Source organism: Lycorma delicatula, chromosome 1 (assembly GCF_047948215.1).
Source record: "Lycorma delicatula isolate Av1 chromosome 1, ASM4794821v1, whole genome shotgun sequence".
Lineage (NCBI taxonomy): Eukaryota > Metazoa > Arthropoda > Insecta > Hemiptera > Fulgoridae > Lycorma > Lycorma delicatula.
Genome location: NC_134455.1, coordinates 316,319,650 through 316,338,387, shown reverse-complemented (window position 1 = coordinate 316,338,387; position 18,738 = coordinate 316,319,650). Strand labels below are relative to the sequence as shown.

Below are 18,738 nucleotides of genomic sequence, written 5' to 3'. Positions count from 1 at the left end.
TCCTACATGTAGACTTCTGTATTCTTTTTCAGAATTTCTGACACAGATATCTAATAGTATCAGTATTCATAGTATTAATGCTATAAGAACAATTTAATCAGTTTAAAACCACATACTTTTAGCAACCACAAACTCAACTAAATATTTTTAAAAGCTTACTTCAAAACTACTACTCTTAGTGACACTGAGTTCTTACCAAAAAAAACTTTTGAAGTAATCTTTCAAAAATGTTTTTAAAATTTATTTAACTTGTGTCTAATAAAGCACAATTTAAAATATTGCTGAGTGAGTGTCATGGATGAAATTATAACAAATTACAAGACAATCATTGTGGATTATAACAATTCATAGATTACTACTAGCTGCTCCATGTACTGTACCATGTTTTTATGAAAATTATTTTATTTTCAACAGTTAAATAATTTTAAATCTAATTATATTAGTTTTTAATTTTATGCAGATTTCGAAATTCATTGCAATTTTGAATATCATGGCTGCTTGCTTACTGCTCATTCCATCAAAACATAGATTATAACTTAAAGCAACAGGATATGATTTAGTAAATAATCCATGAGGTGAAAGAAAAGTAGCTTATACTCAATTTTTTCTTGAAATTAACCTTAATATAACAATCTACAGGAGTTTTAACCATTCTGCTAAATGACATTTAAGGAAGTAAAACAACTATTGTAAAAAAGATTTTGCTCCATGATTTAGGTTTAGATCCTTATAAAATTCAAACCTTATAAGAGTTAAAACCTCTTGATCTTGAAAACAGTTCAACTTTTTTGAGGAATTTTGTCATATGTAGAAGATGAGATGGTTAATTACTTGTGGGTTGTTTTCCAACAATGAAGGATGAATGATGTTTTCGATCAAGTGGTATCATTAATAAACATCAGCTGAAAATCTCAGATAACCGCATGAACAATCCTTTCATAGTGAATAAGGTACTGTCCAGTGTGCCTTTTTTCTACTGGTGTAACAATCCTACTCTTTTTCAAACATTGCAAAAGATAAGATATGATGATTATTCTAACATCTAATTTAAACATGATTCAAACATTTCTTATAGGTTGTATAACATGTTGTTTTTCTCATACAATATAGCTTCACAATGATCACGCTATGTTGCATGATTTTAGAGACTTAATGATACCTTTTTTCAAAACTACTAATTTCTAAAGAGGATATTATTTATCTGGAAAGATCCCTAATCTATGTGTAATTGTTTTCTATGGAATTATTTGAAAGTAAAACAAAAATCTAGGGAAGAAATCTTGACTAGACTGGGAAAAATGTCATATTATGTTATGTGTGATTTCAATTTTCAATCTGAGGAGGATCTACCAAAGAACAGAAGATATATCATACTGCTACATTTATCATTAAAAAAAAAAAATACAAATCTTTTGATCTACAACTATCTCTTAATTATTATTGTTTACCTGTTATCATTTTATAAATAAAATAACAAATTATTATTACCAATAACTGATTATATATTTTTTAAATAGTTAATTACATGATAGAATAGACTTTTTTTATAAAGATTTATTCAAATAAAAATGCAAGGGAAATTTGTAAATTCTTAATTACCTGGTTAGAATGCAAGTGACCACTGTATTACCTTCCTATCAAACTGGTCTTGTTCTTAATTCTCAGCTGGTGTCTATTATTTTATCACTCTCCATCCATCACCATTATTTTCATCATTAAAATAAAAGACTTACAGATAATTTTTCAGATATTTTTTATACTGCATAGATTTAATAAGTACGTCAGATTTTTATCTCCATAAATCAGATCTATAAAACTTACCGGCTGCTGCATGCAAATAAACAACACTTTTCTGTGAATGACCACTCTCATCTTCAAGTGTACTCTCTGCAGAACTATCAGGAGGGGGTCTCACATGAGAATTTCTTGCCTGTAATTATTAAAGATAGTATTTTACACCATAAAATAAATAAAATAACTTATGCAACAGTATAGAAGAAGTCAGCAGAAATTACAAATATAATTTTCACTTCATATAATAAAGTGTACAGTCAGCAGAAGAGAAGTGTTCTTTAAAACTAAATTTTCTGTGATAAATTAAAATTTTCTCTACTGCAAGAATAAAACAAAATCCAATTTTTCTTTGTTTGATATTTTAAAAATTCATCGTTGGACTGAATCAAATTAAGTATGAACCTTTTGACCTCAATCTCAGCCTTTTATCTAGAAGATTCTGGGTTTAATTTAAGATCAGATTGCATTTTTCACATGCTATAAAATTCATTTCTATAAAAAAAAAAATTGGCATCTTTAATTTTTCCTTTGTGTGTTGCATTAAGCAGTTAGTTAAATTGGCAGTTTTCATTAGTGAAAACAATGTTGTTGTTATAATGACTTAATATATTGTAAGTTGTTTTTTAATTGGAAAGATGAAAATTTTATTAGTGCATTAAATTAGAAATACACATTTGGTTTTAGGATTTTTTTTTGTTTCATACCTTTCAACTGGGTTGAAATATGGTTTAGAAATTGGCTGTTTTTAAAAAAATTCTGTAATGAGATTTTAAAGGTATAAGAACTTACTTTAATTTTCTTTGCTAGTATTTATAGTAAAAATTCATTTAAAACAGAATCATTAGTTTCAAGTTCAACTTATAAACCTGTTTATGACTAACTTACTGGCAATGAAGCCTTATTATACAGATGTTTATTACTATAATATATATAATAATGTTTAATACTTTCATTTAATGTTATTATTACACTTATGAGTGCAAATGGATAAATAGTTAGTTATATTTTACTATAAAGAAAGAAAGAAAAAAAATATGGACATTATTTCTTTTTCATTATATACTTGTTAATTGAGTTTGATTTTAATTTATAATTAAGTTACCTCATTAAACTGGTATTTCTGACTTCAGGAAAATAACATCCATACACACATTAATCCCTGCCCATAACTTACAACAAACTTTCCTGTATCAAATTCTTCCCTTTCAATTATCATATAGTCAGTTTCTTATAGAAAAATCCCTCCCCTTATATGCATCCCTCACCACAGGTAGGAAAGAGGATCGGAAAAAGCTACAAACTATCAAGCTTTACAATGTAAGCACAAGAGTCACAATCAATCACTTAGCAATGAAAAATGGGAGTGGAAAAAATTTACCTTCTTGAATAGGAGCAGAACCTCTTTCTATGCATCTTTCAGTATCTATTTGTATTATAAGAAGAATTAGAAGATCTCGTCCTACCTGATAGGCATTTCAGAAACTGGGACAGCCACTGAATAGCAAACAAAATCCTCTTGAGAATTCAAGGATTTTTATGCAGGATGGAGTAACATATTAGCAATTTTTTATTGACCAGCTTAAATATATGCAGCTTATGATTAAGCTGCATAATTTGTTGTAATAGCTGCTATAATTTGTTTACATCAAAAATTAATTTAAATGTCTGGAAAAGATTTTTGAAAGTATATGTTTGGAGTGTCGCTTTATATGGAAGTGAAACTTGGACAATCGGAGTATCTGAGAAGAAAAGATTAGAAGCTTTTGAAATGTGGTGCTATAGGAGAATGTTAAAAATCAGATGGGTGGATAAAGTGACAAATGAAGAGGTATTGCGGCAAATAGATGAAGAAAGAAGCATTTGGAAAAATATAGTTAAAAGAAGAGACAGACTTATAGGCCACATACTAAGGCATCCTGGAATAGTCGCTTTAATATTGGAAGGACAGGTAGAAGGGAAAAATTGTGTAGGCAGGCCACATTTGGAATATGTAAAACAAATTGTTAGGGATGTAGGATGTAGAGGGTATACTGAAATGAAACGACTAGCACTAAATAGGGAATCTTGGAGAGCTGCATCAAACCAGTCAAATGACTGAAGACAAAAAAAAAAATGATTAAGCTCAGATTTTTCTCATTCTCCAGAGGATTTTGTGAAGGATTATCCAGCTGATTTATAAACCATATAACTAGACTCCTGCTAAAGATAAAGCTTGTGTATTACCACTATTACTTCTGTTAATCACATCAATTAAATACATTGATTTTTTTATTCATTTTTGGTTTATGTTCTTTTACAGAATCCACACAGGAGTAAAATATGTGACTTTTGGGGTGGTTGATATCTATTAACATTGACTTAAAAGACAGATCTGTGATATAATATTTTTCTGAAGCAAAATTCAATCGATGACAGATGAGAGGAATTAAACCCAGAGGGGCAAACTAGTAGGCTGACTACTTGTAGGATTTTAGAAGATGGCTACTATAGCAATACTAATACTGTGATGTCAGGCTAGAAGTTAATGACATCCTAATGCAGAAGGGAAGTAATAGGGGTTCTGTTAAATTTTTGACACAGAATTATTTATCACGGTAGTAATCAGTCTACAAAACCCTAAAATGAAACCGAATAATTCATAATGTTTTTAACTCTTAAGTAGGCATGCTGAGGAATAGTATACTTTGTTCTAGATTTTTAATCCCACTGATTCTACACTTTATCCAACTGATGGATCATGGAATCTTGCATATATGTAAGCATCCCTCACTCCACTCCCTTCTTAGTAAACAAATGTAAGTAGCTGATGTTTGTATACTTCATACAGGAATTTTCATACCTGTCGCTGTCAACGCAGCTAAATAGTTTTATTAGGTTGGCTAAATAGTTAGCTAGGTTTCATTGGGTTGAGGTTGGGGGGTTGTGAAATATTTATATATTTTTTTTACTTTTCATCACTACTCTATAAAATACACTGCAACGACACAGTAACTATAGTGTTAGTGGGTGTAAAAAGGTGATTTTGTTTTTTCTTTCTATCGGAATAGTTAAACAAATTTGAGATTAGTGCACTTTTATCCAGTATATGCAAAACAAATGGCTAGGTATTACCTTACATTGCTTAAACAATTAATAAATAAATCATTAAGAGAATATTTCTGCAATAGTATTTATAAATACATGTAATAAAAAATACATACAAGGTATGGCTGTTACCTGTAAATGTGTAATATTACTAGACTGAATACTTTCTTTGTCACTGTCACCAAAAAACCGAAGTGTCTTTGAACTGTACGGTCTATCTGTTTGGTAATCAAGTGTTTCTTCTTCAGGTAATGGTGTTGTAACTTTCCTGTCCTGTTATAAAAAAAAATAAACAACTTTAAAAATGGGAGAATTCTGTATTTATTTATATTCAATACAATGACATTTTTCATTAAACAAGTAAATTATGTTCTTTCCTAATTGTAATAAAAGGTATTGAAATAAATAAAAATAGGCCAAAAAATCAAAACAAACTGACTTGGTTTTGCCAACAACTTGGAGCTGCTAGCAAATGACATCGATGATGCTAAAACACAGATATTAGAACTTCAAAACATTGCAAATAAAATTGGCCTCAAAATATCATTCTAAAAGACAGAAATTATGCCCCAAAATCCAACACAAAGTAAACATAAATGGTAATAAAGTCAAAATAGTAAAGCAATTTAAATACTTTGAACAAATAATAACAAACAACCAAAACAAACCTCAATTCAAATAAAAACAAACAAATTAGCTACAGCACAAAAATTAACTTGGTACACCTACACTAAAAAATATCTATACATAAATGCAAAAATAAGACATTACAACAGAGTTAAAAAAGCGGAAGCCACATTGCAGCAGAAATAATCTTCAACGAACAATCAAAAAGACCAACAGACTTCAGAAAATCAAAAGAAGAATTGGAAGAACCTCCATCAACAAAAAGTAGCAAAATGATGGGCAGTGGTGGATTGTACTCAACAAAGTCATGTAAAGTTAGAACCCATCGCTGATAACTAGCGTAAGAGAAGACTAGGATTCTTTGGACACATCATGAGGATGCAAGATTCAAGACTTCTGAAACAGTTGGTAGAGTAAAATTTTGACTTGAAATACACCAAGACAGGATGCAGATAAATTAAACGAAAAAATCAAGGACAAAAATACTTGCTTCACACTCACAAGAAAGAAACTCACAACATGAACATTTTCAACACCAGAAAGGCATAGAGATCAGAACACATGAAAAAGTAATAGGAGGACTGCAAAGCCCGAACAGTCCCTTCAAAGAGAATTGGATAATGGACTGACTAAAAAGTGGTCATAAAAGATGAAAAAAAAAAGTATTAAATAAAAATAAAAATATGAATTGGAATTTAAAACAGCATCAACTTGAATTAAGGACAAATACCAATAAAAACACTGGTAAAATTATAATTATGTAACCCAGCAATCAGATTTAAAAATTTATCAGTTTTGACTGATAAATTTATCAGAAAAAAAAAATTTTATGGAATACTTCTCACTTATAGTTTTGCAATGTAATAACAGTGCACTGCAATACTATACAACTTTTACAATTAAGAAAAATGTGATGAGTATTTATTTATATGATAGTCAGTTACTGGCATATGGGAGGGCTACCAAACATGAGAAATTCTGACTATGTAGGTAGGCCCAAATCACACACAGATTAAAGGGTGATGATTTCAAAGCAGTTATCCAAAGCTTGTTGTTAACAATAACCTATGATTATCCTTATCAGATAGATTTCAACTATGGTATCACAAAGCTAACACTGCACACTCAGAACAGATCGTATGATATCCGGAGATCAGATTAATATAAGCTTCTCTGGCCAGATAAACTTATTCATTGTTTGTAATTCTGAAGTGGTTAAGAGTTTAACAAAAATTGGCCTATAAATAGTGACTGAAAAGAATTGTGACACACATGGATAAAATGAAAATTATTGGATGATCAGTAAGCATATCACAGAGTATGGAGTGAACTTATAGAATTACAGTAGACATCAAGATATCCCATCGGGTTGGTCTAGTGGTTAACGCGTCTTCCCAAATCAGCTGATTTGGAAAGTCGAGAGTTACAATGTTCAAGTCCTAGTAAAGCCAGTTATCTTTACATGGATTTGAATACTAGATTGTGGATACCGGTGTTCTTTGGTGGTTGGGTTTCAATTAACCACACATCTCAAGAATGATCAAACTGAGAAAGACTACACTTCATTTACAGTCATACATATCATCCTCATTCATCCTCTGAAGAATTATCTAAATGGTAGTTACTGGAGGCTAAACAGGGAAAAAAAAAGAGAGATAGAGAGAGAGAGTGAGAGAGAGACAGAGAGAGAGAGAGAGTAGACATCAAGATACTGGCATTTACCCTTGACATTAAGGCCATAACAGTGGATCAAAGATCAATAGTTAATATATTGATTTTGTGAAGAAGACTAAACAGACAAACTGTTTAACTTACAGCAAACGTTACTGAGTTTTCTGTAAGTTAAACTAAATTACTTTAAATGTACACCTAACAGAAATTATCTGTTTAGATCTATGAAAGTAAATAATCTCATTGAATTAAGCTTATATACAAGACTGGAAACAGTTCAAATCTTAATTTAGTAATTCCCAACTTCTTGCAAGGTGAAAAGTCAAGGTGATAATGCAGTCATGGAAGCTACCATGGAGGAAAACTAACTGATGAACATGTGTAATTCAATAGCAAGGGCAGGAATTAAACGTGTAGTTTGAATAATAGAAGGTGAAGTGATGATGTCAAGGAAATTGCCCATGAAGCATGTTGCTATACATATGATTATGTAATGGGTAGTAAAGGATCTGTCTTATTCATATAACCATAACCGAGTTGATGCCATTATTGTCAACGAGAAGGAAACTACTAAAATACTTATTACAGGGCTAGATGAAAAACAATCTGGAGTAAGGTAAGAAAGTGTTATGAATACACTTAATTAAAAAGAGACTACAACATTACACATGAAATAAGAATTCATTAATTGAAGTATAACTTAAAAAACGTACATGAAAAATAACAGAAATAATAAAAAAAGTCTGTTTAAATCAATTACAATGTTGATGAACTCAATAATAACTTAAGTTATTATTAAACATACAAGTTTTCCTTGAATCTAAATTCCATTTAGATTTGACATAACCTTGGTTTTCACACCTACAAACTTATGTAGTCAGTTATTTAATAAAGAGGTCACAACTTAAAAGGGGGAGGGGGTCTTGGATAAATAATAATCTATAAGTATCTGATATAGTAAAGCAGAATCAAAATACAATATAACTGGTAAAAATAAACATAATGCTTTTTATGAACAATGAAGTTTATGGTTAAACTACAATATTTTTCTAAATATTAATTTTACCAAAAAATATACAAATAAGAAGAAAAATATTTTTCTAATAGGATACTTAACACCTACAGAAGCTGTAGAGCAAGGATGGGTGTTGGAAAAAATGACTATGAAACATGTTTCTATATCCATAATAATGTTAAGGATCTATTTCAACCATGTAAACTGAGTTGATACCATTACTGCTAGAGAGAAGACTCATTTGGATCTGACAGTTTAATTAAGTAGTGGCTTGTTATTTTTATATGCTTTTCTGTATTGTGAAATTTGTAAAAAGCAAAATAAAATAAATCACAGTTATTTTAAAATGAAATATAATGAAAAAATGATTATACTGAAGGACTGAAATCGCTCATGAGGAAATTTTTTGAAGGTGGAATAAAGAAACTAGTGAAACAATATGTAAAATGCACTAAATTCAATGATGATTGTGTATAAAAATATTTAATACGATCTTATTTCACAAAAGTAAATTTTTCCTTGTTTTCTTTAGTTTATTTCAATGCAGATATAACTTGAGATAAGAAAAAACTTCTAGTACAAGACATTAGAAAAAATACCAAAACTATTTAGTTACTCAGCTGCATGGAAACTTCAGTTAGAATTGCACTACTAAAAATCAGTAATCAACAGGAACTGGTAAATTAAACATGGCTTTAATTATAAGATATTATTCTTACTTCACAAATAGTTATTATTAAGACTTAACTCACTGAGATTGTACAAACATTCTAAAACCATCAGTTTGTAAAGGAAGTTTACTATCTTTTGTAATTGTATACAGATAAGAATTTTAATATATCAAACAACGATAAAATTTAATATAATATGATAATAGTGAAAGTAAAAATGACACAATCTATGACTGAAAAAAAAAAAACAATTCAATAAAATTATACTATTCTTATTTAAAATGTCAGCATAAAATAAGCTTTCATTTAAGATAAAGCAATATGAGTTGGTGTATATAATGCTTAAATGTCACTCTGATGACTGTTATTAAAAAAAATTAAATGTAGATTAAGTTTTTTCTTGTTTAATCCACCTTTTTACTCCTACTGGCAAGCAAATACTTAATTAGAATACCTCTTTTGAGACTACTTATGATTTAAATCTGCAAGACAGTGATGTAAAGAACTTGAAACCTGACAACTCCACCACTAGTCTTAATGCTTATTCAACCTTTGGAGCACTTTGTGATCAGAATTATTTTATTTAGCAATTTTATATAAAAATTAATTAATTATACCTTTCTATCCATGAGTTACCTCAATCCATCAACATTTTCTTTTTATCTTCATCCATGTATAATCTACATGTGCATTTCTGCAAGCTCATACAGAATAAAACAGATAAAATTTGTGGTAATGCAACCAGTACCTATTTTAAAGTGTACTATGAAAGAGTTTCATTTATTTTTATCTTAAATACTAAAAACATGTTACATTAAACAAAATCTATCATACTTTTTGCTTAGATCTTCTAGTAAGGGATTTAAACCATGTAGAATCATTTTTAACTGGAGTAGGAACTCTTCGTCTAGTAGCATAGTGTTCTGCTACCTGAAAAAAAATTAAAATAAAAGATATTAATTCAAAATGCATATCATCACAATAAAAAATATTTACAAACATTCACAATATCATCATAATATTGTTTGTTGCCTTGATGTAAGTCCCTTGCACCATTTTAATCCATTTCTTGCTAAACCTTTGGGTTCCTGTTATCTCCCACTTCCGTTTGTCTTTTATATAGTCTTTACTCATCTTCTATTTGCGACATTCTCATAGTTCAGTCAACCTCAATTCTTGGCATCTTTTATTTACCCTTCTGGAACTGTTTTCATCAACCCCTCTCTAATTATATGTCCCACATAATTAGCTTTCCTATCTTCTGAATTGTTCTGATTAAATTTCTACTCTTGTTCACTCTCTTCTGAGAGTTTTTATTATTCTGAGAGAATAATAAACAAAAATTAATTGACAAATGAACAATAATTATGAAAAACAATAAAAGTGCTTTTAAACTAAGAGTAAAAAAAATACAAACTACTATTATTTTTGATAATCCCTAAAGAAACTGTAAATGTAGCTTAAGAACCTGTAAGTCTGTGTAATTTCCAATTTCGAATGCACATTCAATGCATACCTTTTAAGTTGGTTAGATAGAAATTTATCTTAAGGTAGATAAAGATAGCATGAATCTTAAATCAGTTAAATACATATATCTTCCATGAACAAAATTTAAGGGAGAAAATAATCATTTAATGTTCTTATAATTAAAAACTTCCCCCAAAAGGTTTTTTTTATAAATCTATTTAAAATTCAAAAAGATTTGAATTTTAATAGGAACCAGTATATAATAATATACTGGTTCCTTATTGTTGTTTAACAATGAAGTCTCTGCACTGATAACATAAGTTTCCTGTTATCTAATTTTTATTTATTCATGTAATTTACTAAAACTCTTGTTTGTAATAAAATGTTTGTAACCAGTTTCAAGGCAATGCTGGGCTCTAGCTGATTTCTTCATCAGTCTTTTACTTTTATAATGAGTTAAACATTTCCTTATTTTAGTTTCAATTTTTCATTTAGTTTGCCCTACATATCCTACATTACAGTTATTGTCTTAGATTGTCATTGATTTATACATACCTACTCTTTAATTTTATCATTATTGTACCTGAGGAAAAAGGATAATTTTTTCAAAATGTAGCAGTTAACATAAAAGTAGTGATTTTTAAATATATTTAAGTTTGTAACATGAGGATATTTAGCCAGGCATAAGTTACAAGTCATTCAAAGAAAAGAAAATGTAACAGCTGTTCACAAGAATACCAAACATCAAACACCTCATGCCTGGTTTATTAGGAAAATTTACGAATTAAGTAGTCCCACTGCCTACTTCACTGAGCTGAATACTCTGTTGGATATCAGCATTCCAAGTCTACTGAAATGCAGGTATCATTTATCAAACCTCCTATTGATGAATTTCTCTTTTTCAATTTTTAGTCACTTTTATTTTTGTTGGATTATATTGGGCAGAATCAGACCACCCAAGAAATCATTTTAATGATTTAAGAATTATATAAGTAGCTGTATCTGCCTGTGCATTTCCCCAGGGACTGATCTTCTGTCTTCTGTCTGTTGGTGCAAAGAAGATTAAAAGTTCATGTCAGAAAAACCCAAATCTCCTAATCTCCCCTAAAATGCGGTTAAATGAAAATTCTACCTACAGTAGAAAATTGATTTAATTAAATAAAAATTCTTGCAAAACAATAAACATTTTTAAACCATATTTTTCATTAACAATAATTCAGTTTTTGCAAATAATCATTTGGGTTTAAACTGATAAATGTTTTAAATGGGTTTAAACATAGAAATACAATTAAGAAATTAACAGAAGATTGAGAAAAGAAGAAAATTGTGGTGAATTTAAAGTACTGTTTCCACGAGATAGTGATTTTTAAACATACACAAAACACTAGAAGATCACGCTAATCATAAATGATCAAATGAATAACCCCCCTTCACACACACACACACACACATGTGTACACTCGTACACAAACTTTGCAGTCAACAAATACCTTAAGAAAATGTATTTGAATGACTAAAAGCAACTTCAATCATACTGATATGTTTATAAATTCATTGGTATTATAATATATATATATATATATATATATATATATATTATTATTATTAAACCAGGCTTAGTAGATATAATATATGCAATTTGTTAAGAGTAAAATGCCAATCAAACACCTACTGATCTTTGATTAATTTATTATCTTTATGCCTGCCAAGTTACTGTATAAAATCTGCAGCCCCCAGACCGTATTCTGTAATACTTGTCAAAAAAAAGTTATTTCACATTTTCGCAAAACAAAATATATTTATGCAACGATTACGGTTATTAATTATTGTAAAAATTCTTAAGTGGTAGATTTATTATTGATTCATAGGGTATGATAATTAATTCCTTACTAGAGTGATACATCAAGACTAATTATAATTATTGAGGAAGAGTATAATTTATTATTTTTAATGATGGATTAAAGAGGTAACCTCTTGGGAATTACGATTATGTTGTTGCAAAATTAAGTTGAGTGAAAGTTTTAATAATCCATAAACTAATAGAATCTCACTGATGCTGTTTTATTCTTGTAGACGGTGCTTCACCTCTGATTTCAAATAAAGCGTAGTACTCCATTATGTAAAACATGACATTAAAATATGAACAAGTCTAGTTTACTGCTAATGGCTTGTTTGTAAATATAAATAAGTTGCATTATTTTTAATTAAATGCAAAAAATAATTTTAATATCACTATTACAAATGATGATTATAGGTTTTTTATCTTTTTAACAGCTAATTCTACCTCCTTTCTTGAACAACATTTTGATTGTAAAGTGGTGTGTTTGGGTGTATACTGCTCAATTCTATGTAAACGGCTGATTGTTTTATCAGTTGTGATGAATAATTTCAGTTAATTAAGCAATAAAGTCCTAATTAGTTATGAGATAATTCTTTAGGAATTTAAATGTGATACGAAAGGGATTTAAAATAAAAAAATTTCATGCTGGTGGCAGGGATATTAGACTGTTACTTATGCAAGGAACTTAAGATGTATATATTGATGCTGATACATTATATATACATTTTAAAGTACATACAATTTTTTTATATCGATATTAAAAAGCAGGATATATATATATGTGTGTGTGCACACACATTCATAAATAATTAATAATTATTAATATGTATTTTTAGATAAATATTACATTTCAAATTATTTCAACATTTGATGCTTCTTTAATTGATGTTTTATTTTGTTAAGATTTACTAAATAAATAAAACATGTAGAGTATTAAAACTCTGAAAAGATTTCACGCCTTGACATACTTATGTGAGCTGTTGTGAATTCAATTCTATTATAAGACCATTTTTATTTATGTGGTACTATTATTGGTTAAAAGTATAAAAATATTTAAAAAAAAAACAAAATTGCACTGACTTTGGGTAAAATGATGTTTATGAAAGAATTACTTTTATTTTTACAAAAAATAATCAAATTTTTGATTCTGAATAAGAGGACAGAGTAGAAGAAAAACGCAGATTTTATTACTATATTCATAAACCATTTCGCTAAAAATCTGATAATTTCTGGGAAAAATAACCGGTTTATAATTTGAAAGATCTTTACCAAACACTGTAGTTACTGAAATTTTACAAAATACTCCATCCAGTATAAGTTTTTTTAAAATTTATTTAAAAAAGTAGACATTTTTGAAAATACTGATCGTAAAAATGTTTAGTGGAAAAATGGATTAAATGTTTGAAAATTAATTATGAGTTTTTATCTATTCTTTTAGCAATATAAATAATTACATAAAGGGAAAAAATCAATATAAATATTGAAGTAGGCTACTTAAAATAAAGTAATCTCTTGATAAATATAGAGATAACTGATTATATTAGCAAATCCTAATAGTTGATATTGGAATACAAAATATAAAACTTTGTTTCCTATTTTAACTCTGATTGTCTGTTTCGTATCATAAGCATAAATTGAAGATAACCTATAATTCAACAAAAATCACTTCAAAAAAGGTAAAAAGTAACCAACATTAAGTGTATGGCTTACTAAAAAAAAGAAAAAAGGGAGTGAAGCAGTTCCCCTTTTCCATCTTCACTTAGTGATATACTGTTGACAAGTGAAACCTCAACCTATTTACAACACGAAATGGGTAAATAGTGAATCATTAATTTTAAAGTAAGTAACTCTGACTTTTATCACTTGTAGCTCAGATATTTAAATTGTCATGGCCTTAAAAAGACTGTATGACAGGTTTTGTAAACTATAAAATTAGTTTACTTCATTCTGTTAATAAATAATATCTTATACATACTCTTTTACTCAAAAGGAAATACATTCAATGGAGGGCAATGAATAAAAAAATCATATTATATGATTTTTTTCCATAGAATTTTGTTGTACCTTTATTAATATCACTTTTACCATTAAATGTAAGTCTCGCTAAAAAAAAAGGAGAATGAAACAGTTCCCCTTTCTCGTCTCCACTTAGTCTAATGTACTACTGGATATCAGCATGACAAGTGTTAGCCTCAATATTTGTGGTACCTTTATTAATATCACTTCACTTAAAAGAAAAATTTTAATACGTTTTTACAAGAAAAAAAAAGAGAGAGCGCACGAGAGAGAGAATGGTGTGTTTATGATTATGACTTTGCAGTACAGTATACTTATTGAATTTAAATAACAGTAAAAAAATGAATTATGAATAATAAATTTTCTAAAACTATCGAATTAGGAAATTATAAAACTATAATTTGATAACTTTGACTGTTTTCTGAATTATTTTTTAGTAAAATGTCAAATATCTTAATATATCTAAGGAAAGAACATGAGAAAAAGATTCTTCCTTTATAATATGCTCCTGTTTTCTGATACAGAAAAAAATCCTCATACAATGAACATTAAATAATGTATAACTTTTTGTTTATGGGCGATGACAGCAAGACGGTTTAGTTGCATAATATTAATATTAAGTTTGTTTTTATAAGGTAATTCAGTACTAAGTTTATCGACAAATAGCTCACTGTAACACATCATGAATTGAATAATGAAAAGTGAATTTATAAAAAAAACTAAAGCAGTGATAAATGTTTATCATTGCTTTTTTCAAGTGGTACATACTGTAATGGAAAGTCTTAAAGTCTTAACATGGAAATTTATATCCATTAATATTGTATTTATTCCTACAGAATAGGAATTAAACAGGTTCAACTGTTAAGCCTGTTACCCACTATACTCGAGTGCTACCTTCTCACGCGCTGTTCATCAAATCTCTTTACAAGTCCAGTAAATATTATTTTAAGAATAGATTAATTATAAAAGGAATTAGATTTTAAATCTAGTTTTAAGCGTATTGTATCCCTACTCTTTTACAAATAGAACATTACTAAATGTAGAATATCTAACAGATTTTCCTGACTTTTCATGAATAATTAAATAAAGATATCCCACAAATATAAAAATTATTATTTTCAACGTGATTATTATAAAATTATTAAACTTAAGAACTATTACTATATCCTCAATTATTCCTTTATATATCCCAATTCTTGTTTTTCTGTACAGTTTTTATCTTCAATATATTCTTCTACTAGCAAATTGACTAATGTGGGTGTGATATGGTTTATCAAGCTAATTCGAATCTACAAGATGCTTCAACAAAATCTCATCCCCTCTTACTCCATTAAGACGTTATCATTTTAAATTTTATAATCCCACCTAATTTTCAACATACATCTGTAACATCACATTGCAGAGCCTCTATTGTTATCCTATATTTTGTCTATTTTTCTTGTTGTCCATCCTTCAATATAACATAGTACTAATATAATTCATACAAATATTTTTGAGAATTTACTTTTAATTATTACATAAATATTTGAAACAAGAAGATTTTTTTTTACATAAAGCTTTCTTTGTCTGTTCCAACCTGATCTGATGTGTGTGTTATTTCATCCATCCTTTGTAACTTTACAATATAAATAAAAACATCCTCCTCCACTTGTGGAATATTGTACTCCCCTATTTTAATGTTTAATTTATCATATTTTCCTTTCTGTTATATTTAATTATTATTGTTTTACTCTTTATTTTCAGATCTTCGTTTATTTCTAACAATAAATTTATAAAATTCAGTATTTCTTATCCATTTTTGTTTCTGCCAAAAAAAAAAAACAACGTTCTAAGTGGCATTAGTGAATCTTAAAATCTTTATTTTCTCTTTTTTGTTAATTATTTCTTTGTTAAGATGTTCCTTTAATTCCTGTATTGCTTCTTTTAATTACAAGTTGAAAACAAAGGAAGACATATTACATATTTGTTTCATTACTTCAAGAATTAAAGAATTCACTTGTTCATCTGCTAATCTTATCATAATTACCTTTTATTATTACTATAAATAATATTATTATTAGTAATAAATTTATTTTCAAATCCTCTTTTATAATACATGTATAATACACTTTTTTAAAAATTACTCAAATTTTTCCTTATGCTAAATTCTCTGCCTAAGACTACAATAAAATCTACTTCAATCAACATTAAATGATAATATTTTGGATCACTAGAATAAAATTTTATTTTATAACTACAAAAATTTAATCTTACCCTGTGATAAAGGTTGAAAATTATTTCATATAGATATCATTTAAGAAATAATTAAATAACAAAAATAAACAGTAAAAATAGTTAATTACCAAATCGGTAGTTAAAAATAATAAGAAGAAAAAACAAATCACCAAGTCCAATCTTCTTGCAGATATAAAACAGAATTAATATTTTCTAATTCCATCCAATGCAGTTTATAATACCTTGTTTCACAAGAAATACAGGTGCTTTAATTTATTGCCTTACACTATTTGTTCCAGTCATTTTCATGGATGTGATGCATGTAAAGCATCTGAGATGCAACAGGCTTGTGTCAATACTCTCCCACAGCTGTTCTATGAGAGAGTAATATTGTTCACCACAAAGCTCCTTCCTTTGGTGAACAAGATATTGCTTGCACAGGACTGAATATCATCGGAATTTTGCTAGGCTTGGCGTGTTGATGTGTAACAGTAGTTAGGTTGATTGAAGAAGGAAACGGGAAACCACTGCTCATTTTCTCTTTTAGTAACTCTTATATGAGATGATTGTTATTCATGAAAATGGACATGCTATTTTGGGCATTATGTTAGGTTGTCTACAACCGTTAAGGTTGGGTGACAGTAAATATGTTAATAGTAAAAAAAAAAATTAATAAATAATATACAGAGAAGATAAAAATTTGAAAAATATTGACCATGGAATACTGAAAATTATGAGATAATATGTAGATTAGATCTCTCTTCAATGTTTTAAATAAATAAGTATATGAAATTTCGTAAAAATTCACTCAGCCATTTTGGGATGTTGTGGTAAGAAGTGACATGAGCAATTAAATTGCAATAATTATTAAGTACAAAACATGTAATAAATAAAAATTATTTTGTAGAAATCTACATAGATAAAAAAAAACTTTATATGGTAGATGGGATTTATACTTTACGTTTCACTGATTTTTTTAATATAGAAGTAATATCAATATAGTTAATCAGAAGTAATTATTCAGTATAGATTATGCACAGCAATGTATTGTCCCTGGTCAAGTCATACAGTTTTTTAAGGATCTGAAAAACCTGTTTATACCAATAAATAAAATGAATAATTAAATTATAGAAATAGAAAAAAAAACACTTGTTGGGTTTTATAAAACTCCTACATTGTAACATAAGCTTTTAGTTACATTTAAAACCCATAGGTCATTCATAATTGTAAAGTACACACTCTATAGTGGGTTTACATTTTTTTTATTTATTTTGTTTAATAAGGCGTGAAACAGTGTATATATAGTTTATTCTTTAACTCATAACAATTACCATACATTATTATTAGAACAACATAACTTACTGCTATACCTGAAATAAGTACACATACACAAAACACACCTTTAAAAAAAAAACGCACAAAATTTAGGTTTATCTCTCATCTTTTGCGGATGTAAAATACAAGTTGTTAAATAAAGAAAAAAAATCTGTATTTTTTAAGTTCGGAGTAAATTAATTACATTTGAAAATTACGATCATAGTGATTTTAGATTTCAAAAATTACACACACACAAAACCATAAAAAACAAATTAAATCTTTACACGACTACTTCAGAAGGGGTTTGAGTTCTGTATATTTGTGCTATTATAATTTCAGAATGGCTGCACTGATTTTAATTAAGTGGGAATCAAACGATTCTCCTTAATTACACAACCGACAGACAGTATAGTGATTTGATGAAATTAAAATTACAGGATAGATTCCATTTTTTTATCAAGACAAAAAAATAATAATTATAATAATAAATATTTTAATAAATTCAAATAATAAAAATAAATTTTTAAGCCTATGAAATGGCTATTAGGAGCAAGACATACTAGTCATTATTGCTTTTCCTAAAAGAACTGATATTTACTTTATAGTAACTATATAGTGGGGAATATATAATTTGCATTCTGGTGGACTTGGCATTCAGTTATACAACAGTATGTATAGTATGTATCGTTCGCTGAAAATTCCTTAGACAGAATTTTTTTATTTCTTTAAATACCGTATTTATTCGAGTACCCCCGCACTTTTTTCTTGGAATTGGAGAGAAAAAATAATGGTGCGGGGCTTACTTGAAACATGGCCTTTAGCCAGGATAATTTATGTAAAGTAAACGTTTTCTTAGAAGTACCTAAATTCAATCACATAATTATAGTTATATTAGGCTTTCTTTATCAATATCGGATGCCGCTTTTACAGAATACATCCTTAATTATTAACATCCTGTTCATATTATCGATAGGAACGAAGTTAAGGTATTTTTATAAAACTGATTCATTCAGTATAGGCTG

General features: G+C 28.2%; 1 protein-coding gene across 3 annotated transcripts in view; it reads right to left on the bottom strand.

Annotated features, from left to right (window-relative positions):
* The window catches only part of blo (bloated), a 230,586-nt gene that overhangs the window by 8,322 nt on the left and 203,526 nt on the right, over window positions 1-18,738 (bottom strand). For all 3 annotated transcript variants that reach the window (XM_075381970.1, XM_075381971.1, XM_075381972.1), the window contains 3 exons: window positions 9,697-9,792; window positions 5,011-5,151; window positions 1,822-1,930 (listed from right to left, as the gene is read on the bottom strand). In XM_075381970.1, the coding sequence (XP_075238085.1) occupies window positions 1,822-1,930; window positions 5,011-5,151; window positions 9,697-9,792 (346 nt within the window). The remainder of the gene's footprint in view (window positions 1-1,821; window positions 1,931-5,010; window positions 5,152-9,696; window positions 9,793-18,738) is intronic.